Source organism: Neophocaena asiaeorientalis, unplaced genomic scaffold, assembly GCF_003031525.2.
Source record: "Neophocaena asiaeorientalis asiaeorientalis breed wild unplaced genomic scaffold, Neophocaena_asiaeorientalis_V1.1 scaffold771, whole genome shotgun sequence".
NCBI lineage: Eukaryota > Metazoa > Chordata > Mammalia > Artiodactyla > Phocoenidae > Neophocaena > Neophocaena asiaeorientalis.
The window spans coordinates 373,110-382,673 of NW_020171822.1; the positions used below are offsets into that span (position 1 = coordinate 373,110).

General features: G+C 47.5%; 1 protein-coding gene across 1 annotated transcript in view; it reads right to left on the minus strand.

The window, feature by feature from the left end:
* The window catches only part of RS1 (retinoschisin 1), a 21,668-nt gene that overhangs the window by 1,839 nt on the left and 10,265 nt on the right, over positions 1 to 9,564 (minus strand). The window contains exons 4-5 of the mRNA XM_024739348.1: positions 3,101 to 3,242; positions 686 to 881 (exon numbers count right to left, since the gene is read on the minus strand). Of these exons, the coding sequence (XP_024595116.1) occupies positions 686 to 881; positions 3,101 to 3,242 (338 nt within the window). The remainder of the gene's footprint in view (positions 1 to 685; positions 882 to 3,100; positions 3,243 to 9,564) is intronic.

The window sequence follows — 9,564 nt, forward strand, 5'->3', positions numbered from 1 at the left end:
ATATATGTATGTAAAATATTGATTATATATTTATATGTGTATATATGTGTATGCATGTATGAATATACATATATGTGTATATATTTATATAAAATACATAAAATCAAAAGCCTACTGTGTTCGGTCTGTGAAGAGCAAGAATTGGGTGGGTCTCAGCCCTCAGAGATTAGTAAGATATAAAGTTGCTCAAAGGTTTAAGTGACTGTTTCTTCTCAGCTGGACTTGTTTTAACCATTTATACAGTTTAGTGGCTAATTTGTTGAGACTGTCGGTCTCAATAGTAAGGAGAGGCCATATCTACATAAAGGGACGAGAACCTAGCCACATCAGTAGTAGATCAAGCCAGACCCATGCAGCAAAGTGTTCAAGGTCCAGTGACTTTGGCAGAATCCAAATGGCCAGTCTTGATTATTCAAGCAACTCTGTGCTGATGTGAGAATTCAAAGACTTCTTTTGCACATATGATGGCACTCATTCGCAAACTGTGCTGGACATGAGGTATACAAGAAAAGACCCCTGCCTCGTCGTCAGAGAGCAGATAGTGTTGTGGGGAGAAAGCACGGATGATTCACCATACCGTGGGGTCAGTGTTCTGACAGAGGGTGGCGACAGGAACACAGGGACGGGTGGGAGGGGTGTCCCAGAGGGGCTGTGTTGAAGTTGGTTTGGGGTAAGCCCGACATACCCGATTGTTTCCGGTCTGGTCCTTATAGTAAATCCAGTTCAGGCTCTCATCGGTCCTGTACTGCACACTGTACTTGGTCATCCACTCGTCGATGTCACAGCGCCCCTGGGTGAGGATCCCCGAAATCACCTTGACCTCCTTCAGATCTATCTGCAACCACTGGCTGCTGTCCTGGAACTTGGAGAGCCATGCGCACCTGCCGCGGACACAGCGAGTCACCAGGAGCCTTTCCCCGTGAGCGCCTCCAAAGAGCTGGGAGGTGCTGTCTTTTGAGGGGATGCCAGCACCTGAAGAGCCCCCACAATGCTCGGGCAGTCTGAGCTGCAATCTGTTAAGCACCCAGAAGCTTGTCTCCAAGAAGTGTCCGGCCTCTGTGATACTTGTATAGTTTCTCCCTGCACCTCCACCGCCCAAGGAAAAATTGTCAGATTCAAATAATTTGTCAAAGAAATGCCTTCAACTGTAGCTGAAATCACCTTTGGCGTGTGGTTGAGCATGTTTTTCTTCAAAACATGCGAATCCATGGTAATCGCACCTTCCAGCCACCTTCCCTTTTCATTAGTCTCTTCTGATGTCCTTTTTCCCTAAGTCTTTTTTTTTTTTTCTTTAATTTCACTCTCTTCATACCTATCTGCATCTCCTTCAGGTGCTGTCATGCACACCATGGTAGGCACCATGTGCAGAACATGGAACCAACTGGCTCTGCAAGGGCTTTTCACAATTGTAAAGCAAAGCAACCACTGAAGGAACTGATTTATTTTTTAGTTATATCCTCATAAGTTGTGGAAACCTATAGTTTCCCTTTGTGGTGTGTGAGTGTGTGCGCACCTGTGCGCATTAGTAAGCTTCTCGGGGACTCGGCCCTTGGCAGCCTTCTCTTCTAATTCTGGACTTGCTCCTTGGGTGGCTCCTGACTTTTAGGTCCATCTCAGACTTTTTCTAAATTCTAAACCCTGAGAATCAATTGCTAGCTAGACAACTTCTACTGGATGCCATATAGCATCTCAAATAAAACATGTCCCAAAAGAGCTCCTAATTATCCTCACCCCAACCCCTCATTCCAGTGTTCATCTCTCTGAATTCTACCCCCTTCCTCTCTGTCACCTCAAACATCTAATCCATCTCTTGGCTCCATCTCCAAATGTTTCTCAAAGTCGTTTACTTCTCTCCATTTCACTGCCACCACTCTAGCCCACGTCACCCTCAGTTCTTGCCTGGACAGCTGCCATAGCTTACTTAACTGGTCTCCTTGGATTCCTCTCCCCACCTCACCCCCCACCCGTATCCCACACCAAACAGCTCTTCCCACAAGAGCCAGAAGATTTTACTTAAAACCTAAATCTGATTGTGATACTCCCCAACTTTAAATCTTCCTCTGATAGAGTCTGCTCATTGTCTCCCAATATCCTCTTCCCATTTCCTTTAGTAATAGAACCCCTAAATTTTCTCTGGGCAAGAGGCCACCCAGCTAAGATCACATTTCCCAGTCTCCTCTGTAGCTGGGTGGGGCAGTCGGACCAGATTCTGATCAATGGGATGTAGGTAGAAGTGGCCAGCAGGATTATGTATGTATCCTTAAAGGAAAAGTATATGCACTCTGCTCTTCTTTTCTCCCTCCTGACTAGAATGTGGATGTGATAGTGGAATCTAGAGCAGCCATCTTGGACCCCAAGGTGGAAACTTCATGTTAGGGTGAGAGAACAAGGTGGAAAGAGTCTGGGCCCCTGATACCATCCAGCTGCCATAACAACCCTAGACTGCCTGATCACCTCCAAGTTGATTAAGTCTCCGTATTTTGGGGCTGTTTGTTACAGCAGCACAAACCTGTATTCTAACTAATGCACATTCAGGGTTCTCCCATTATCCCTAAAATAAGGACCACAGTCCTTAACATGACTTATAAGGCCTTGCACCATCTGATTTCTTTCTACTTCTCCAGCCTCATCTCACCTGTGCGCTAACCTCACTGGCTTTCTCTACAGTCCCCATCCATGCACTTGAGGGATCTTCCCAACTCAGGGCCTTTGCACCTGCTGTACCCTGTGCCTCTCTCCCCCTTCCCCCCACCTGGCCAACTGCAGCTCTCAGGTCAAAGATCTTTTCCTTAGAAAGCCTTCCCTGGTGCTTCAAGTGGACCAGATCTTTCTTCTCCTCTGCAGCACTCATCACACTTGGCGGATGGCCGGTTGTGTGACAATGTGCTTAGAGTCCCCCCTCTAAACTGCGTGCTTCTCGAAGGCGAGGAGCTCATTCACCTTGTTCACTGCTGTATCCACTGTCCTTGGCACGTGGAAAGCACTCAGTCAATATTTGTTCAATAAATAAATGCATTCTGTGTCGTTCATTTATTACAGAGACCTACTTTTTCAAATCACATGAAAAAAAAAAATCGCCTGAGCCTCCTGCTCTGCTTACCCAAAGCCTTGACTATTGAGTCGGGCCTTGTTGGCGGTCCAGGAGGCATACCAGCCCACGTACTGCTCCAGGTTGGAGCAGGTGATCTGGTCTGGTGTAACCTCTCCTGACTCGAAACCCAGGGGCTTATGATATGGGCATTCTGGGAAAGGAAAAACAGTGCACATTAAAACACTCATATCGCATGGCAAGACTCAACAAACACGACATGATCGAAATGACAGATCCGACCCTCTCGTTCGCGCTTTGTAAGGTGGAGGATGTTTTCCTTGGTGGCGCCGTTCACAATGGGTAGGACTGGGTCTTCATCCTCTTCACTGCTCTTGCGAGAAGAGAGTGAAGATGAAGTAAAGGGATTGCCAAAGAGACTCACAATATTCATAAAAGCAGAGGGAAGTAGTTCTATGGCAACCTCTTGGTGAGGGGGGGGAGAATTTTGAGAAATACTTCACCTCCTCCACAAACTCAGAGACCTAAAAGCCAAGAGGTTCACAGGAAAATATCATACTTGAATGTCATACTCTTTATTTTCCTCATTAACACGGGTCAGCCATCCCACATGATGACACGAAGGCCCCTAATTGTCCTCAGGTAGCATATGATGCCAATTATAGGAACAAAACCATGGTGAGAGGCGAGAAGGGCAGTTATACATTGAGACTGACTTCCCACTTGTAAATTGCAGTTTTTCACTAGTCTAATGAAAAAAAAGGGTGGGGCGGGAATGAAATGCGTCTGAGTGACTGTTGAATAAGGAACAGTTGAAAGGAGCTGCTTTTTCCAAATAAGAGTAGCCGAAGCTGGTTCTTGTATATTAATTGCTGCTTCTCACGGATTTCCTCTCACTAATGTAGCGTTCAGTTACCTGGTCAGAGACTACCAATTGCCAACCCAGTATCCATTCTTCCCTGCTTTTAGACTAAAGAACCCTAATTTTGTTGGGTGCAGCAACGTAGCCAGCTAAAAAAACAAAACAAAAGAATCTTTCCCAGCCACCTTTGCAGTTAGAAGTGACCATGTGACACAATTTCTAACTCATGAGATAGAAGAGGATGTCTGCTGGGGATTTCCGATCAGATTTTGCTTGCCCCCTCTTTCTTCCTCTTGCCTAGAAGGAAGACCTGATGGTTGGTGCAACTGTAGCCATCCTGCACCCTGGGGGTAAGGCCAAGAGAACTGAAGAGACCTCAGCCCTGATATCTTTAAGCTGCTCCTTACCCCTAGTCTTTTTACTGTGTGAGTCAAAGAAAAACTCCTATTTCAATAAGCCACTATTTAGGGTGTCTCTTATTTATAACCAAACCCAGATTCTAGCTGAATTTCTTTAGAAAACAAATGATAAACTTAGGCAAGTACATTCTCCTAGTTTCCCAGTTGTCAATGATAAACTTCATGTAAGGAAGATCAAACTACTTTCTTTCCATGTATAAATTTGAGTTCAGATTGAAAAGCCAAGTGTATTTACTGGGGCATCATCACCTTCAACAGTAAAATGAGTGCTGAGGTCTTTCTGGCAGATAATTTTCAAAAGTCAGTAAAACTGAATGAGGCATGTAAAAGCTTGAATGCCGTCCTGAGGCTCCAAAATGCCTGCGGGGATAGTCATGCCCTGTCCCCAGAGGCTGAAGACAGAAGGACAGCTTCAGGCCTCTGGCCAGGGCGGCTTAACTGCCTTTCTGCCCAGTGAACCAAAGAAATAGGGCCAACTCCCACCAGTAACTGCAGCTCAGCGGGGCTGGGGGTGAGGGGACAGCATTTGTAGTTTATCAAGTACCCAAAGCTTGGTGGGGGGGGCGGCCTATTAAAATAATGTCAAGGGAGAGAGAATAGGAGCGCTTTCTGAGCGACTCCATCACGCCTTGTGTGGCCAAATCATCAGGGGGGCTTGTTAAGAATGCAGTTTCCAGGACCCCACCCCCAGAGTGGCCACATTTTTAACAAGCACACTTTGAGAACCTTGGTCTGCCAGGGAAGACATTGGCTGGAGGATTCAGGGGGCCTGGCGCCCGTGGCCTTGGGGGCTTCTCCACCTCCTCAGCTCCCCTCTGACCTGGAAGACAAGCTCAGCCATGCCACTGGAAGGAGGGACAAGGCCCCAGTGTCAGAAAGCTGGGTTTCAGTTGGGCCCTCGGTCGCCACTTACATTCTAACTGTGGATATCTCTAAGGACCCTCCATCCTGAACCTCCCTTTTCTTGCTCCAGGGCCACCAGCTCAGAGGCAAGAAGCAGAGGGGAAAGAAAAGCCATGGCCACCTCTCCCGATTGTTTTATTCTTGGCATTTTGCTCTTTCTCTATTTTCCCCTCACATCTCTTTTGCCGTCTCTTCCCAGTTAGCCCATCTAACAGTTAAGAGTTACACTGAAGGGCCCTGGCCAGCGGCAATGGTCTTGGAGGCCTGTAAGGGCTTGTCCAGACGTGGATCCTGCCCACACTCTCCAGGGGAGGCGATGAGCTCACCATCCCCATGGTTTCAGCCAGTGTCTGAGAGCCAGTGCCCAGCCCCCAGGCCCCAAGCTCCATCCCACTGCCACCTGGATATTCTCTAAGTGAACAGTTTCATCTGGGTGACCCAAAGATGCTTCGCACTCATGTGTCCAAAACTAAGCACCCAAGCCCCAAGCCTGCCCCTGTCCAGTGCTCCCGTCTCAGGCATTGGCGCCTCCAGCTACACAGCTGCTAACCCAGAAAACGCAGTGTTTTGGCCCAAGGCACAGAGCAGAGACTCTGTGATGGGTCTCAGCCTGGGCGTCACCTGGAAAGTTATAGAAGTGCTGGTGTTCAGGCCACACCCCCAGAGATTCTGATGTCATTGGTCTGGGGCATGACCTGGGCATGGGGTAAATCTTCAGGTGATGGTAATGGGCAGCCAAGGTCAAGAACACCTGCTTACAGCCAATTCGACCTAGGATTGGATCCCACTCTCCCTCCGGTGAGTTTAGGCAAGCTGCTCACCCTCTCTGGGTCTCAGTTTCCTCATCTGTGAAATGGGCACAACAGTAGCCCCTGCCTCTATAAAGTTGATTTGGGATTACATGAAGCAGTGTTTGTAGAGCGTAGAGCCTGTAGTGCCTGACCAAAAATAAGCAGCTAGTACTGGTGTAATAGGGTGAATTTATGAGAGTATATTAATGTCTTGAGTTGTGTATGTTTGTTTTTTATGGTGAAGGCTCACCAGGGGAAAAAAATCTAACACCCCTCTACCCCAGTCTGTCTTGCCCCCATCATCCTCCCTACATCACCCTGAGAAGGTCAGCTTCCTATTTCTAAACATTTGGAGTCTCCTTGCATCAGGAAGGAATAAGCTGTTTGCACACGCATGCACGTGATTTGAGAGAGGAGAAGCCTGTTGACAGCCTAGCATCTCTCAGGCTTATGGATTTGGAAGGTCTAGGCCTCAACAGGAATTAGCTGACTGTCCCAGAGGAGGTGGCCAGAGGCTGTGGGCTTTGCCCCTTGCTGGGTGGTGGGGGGCTCGTGGTAGGGGCCTGATCTCAGTGGGGAAATGGTTCCTCTGAGGGGGCTGGACCAGGGATGGGGGGCGGGACCCCTGAACTCTTGACACCCTCAGAGACTTGGGAAGGTCCCAGGACTGAGCTTGGTTCAGAGGGAGAAGGGCCACCAACAAGGTGTCTGCCTTCACTTTAGACTCCACACAGCCCATGATAAAGGGGGACTCAAACCGGAGTTATCTGAAAATTGGAAAAATAGAAAATGTAACATTTCTCCTGCTCTTCGTGCCCTGGAGTGAAGGGCACTCCAGTTACATGATTACTATTTTCCCTGTCTCCTCCTTTCCCCTTCACCTGGGCACCTCTCCTCATCCTTTGGATCTCTGCCCACTTGCCCAGCTCCCCAGGTCTGTCTAGCTCACCATGCTTTCCTGAGCCGAGCAGAATGCCTGCGTGTGCTAGGCACTCAATAGATATTGAGTGGATGGATGAATGGAGGGATAAGCAAACTTCATCACCCCATCTCAGGTGGCCACTGGGGATAAGCAAAGAAAATGGCAGGAACAGGAAGCAGGGAGGTCAGGGAGGAAGTGGGAGTTGACTGGCCCAGAGAACTCCCACTGGCCTAATCAAAAAGAAACTGTCAATTGAGTCTAAACTAGTATCAAGCGACATAAATAATGTTGCTGGAGGAATTAAAGGGATCCTCTTCACACACACAGGATACGTCCTTCCCAAGTTTTCTGCTCAGTGGAGGTTACTGTAAGCTATTAAGCCTGTTTCTACACTCATTTTACTCTTAAGGAAACACCTGCCTCTTCTGAGCGATGATTTGATAATGAGATCGATAAAGACGTAGTCATATGTGCTGTTAATCCAGGCTATGCACACTTAACATACTAGCCTTTCTTATGCGGTAGATCGTTTCTCGATGTGTAGACTTATAAAGGCCAGACATGCTTTTAAACAATATTAACCTAAAGGAACACAAAGAGAGTTCAGGGCCATTTTTGACAAAAGACATGTGAACGTCATTATGCACATGTGTTAGACTTGAACCTATATGATGATGTAGTGGAATACAGAATAATATTTATATTGGAATAGGGTATAAACTTGAATATAGTATGGAAATATAAAATCCAGAATATAAGTAAAGCGTTGAGTCATTAGATTTCTTATGCTTTGATACGTTCCCTGCCGTATTTCCCCCTCTCAGAGTGACGAGGTAATCTTGGCTCAACTGTGGAAAAGACAGACCTTTTAATATAATAGTGTTAAGCCGAAGATTAGGAGGCCATGATGCACCTAGCTGGTCACCTTCTGTTCTGTGGGTAGTGCCCCCTGGCAGTAACAGCCAGTGTGCACCTGCGAGCATCTCCTGACAGCTCTGAGTGACCCTCCTGTCCTGTGCTTTCTAGGGCCTTCTTCCGTCCTAAGGCGGACTCTGGTGGAAGCGCTGAATCTCAGGATCCAGCAAGACCAAGGAGCGTTCGTGATGTTCCAATGAGGATCTGAGGCACTGACAGGCAAGTAAATTCTGGAGGGTTGTGGCTAGTCCTGCTGCCCTGAATCATCTCTTTCGTGGAAAAACAAATGAACGTTAATGAATCAACCATTTAACACTAAGGCTGCATTTTTTTCCTTCCTGGGAATATCTGTGTTGTTAAAACAAAACAAAAATGAAAACCCCAGTGGGGAGAGGAGAACACTTAAGCTAAAAGAATTTCTGATTTCAGAACTTCAGGTTCATGGCAACTGTGTAGGGGAGAGAGCCTGGGCAGCCCAGGTCATCTTTCACGCTCCTCAGACACACAGCCCTCCTCAGCTGCACAGTTGATCAGGTCAATGAAACCAATCCGTATAAATAATCTCTTTTCAATTTCTTCTCAGGAAGAGCTTCCGTGGACTGGAATTCCAGTACGTCTCATGTCTCTAGTGAAGAGAACATTTGTTTCCAGTAAATGGTAAACTCCTCCAGGGTAGAGACAATGGTTCATTTTTGTCTCCCTATCGGCGCATAATAGGCACATGATGACAGAGGGTGGAATTGAATTCTAAATGGATTGATTATTAAGGAGGGTGCCTCAGTCTTGACCGGGCAGATCACCCCAGCACAGAATGGCTGCGGGAGCTCACGCCGTGGAGCTCAGTGGGGCGTCCCTCCCGTGGGAGAAGCCCGCTGAACTCATCAGCACTTACTGCTTTTCCTCACTACTGCGCCTCACTGTTCCCTTCCAGAAGGCTTAATTCAGAAACCAATTCCTACCCCTTTCGTATATAGGAAAACAGGCAGTAAAAGCCTTTGTGGACGCCCCCCTCCCCCACATTTGCTATTTTAATGCAAATTTAATGAAATAATGCAGAGAAGCTCACCCGCTACACACAAACCTCTCTCCTGGAGCTATTATTAGGTGATTATGTAAAGTGAATGACGTGCCGCCGCATGGCACCATCATAACCCTGGAAAGGGGGGGCAAGGACAGTTTCAGCAAAAGAGGTTCCAAGCTGTGGTAAATACTGAGCGTGGCAAATGTGTGATAGGCCGCCCGGGCCTCTGAAAGTCAGAGTGTGACCTCTTAGAAGGCAGGGAGAAAAGGAGCTGCAGTGTGCCAGGTCCGGGACAAGATGCTTTAATGCCTCATGCATTTTATTCCTCGTAGCAGCTCCTTACGGCAGGGTCCGTTTTTATAAATAACGTTTTATTAGAGCACAACCATGCTCACGCATGTACATTCAGTCCGTGGCTGCCTTCCATTTGAGGTGTTGAGGCCCTGTGGCCCACAGAGCCACAAAGATTTACCGCCAGGTCCTTTACAGGCAAAGTTTGCTGGCCCCTGCCTTAGAGGAAGTCATTCATATTAGTCAGGAGAGGCTGTTTATGCCGCGGAACGAATTGTCACAGAAATTTCAGAGGCTTCACACAACAAAGGTTGATTTTTCACTCAGGTGGTTCATTGTGGGTCAGCAGGAAGTTCTGCTCCACTTAACCTCCCCGGCCCCCAGACTAAAG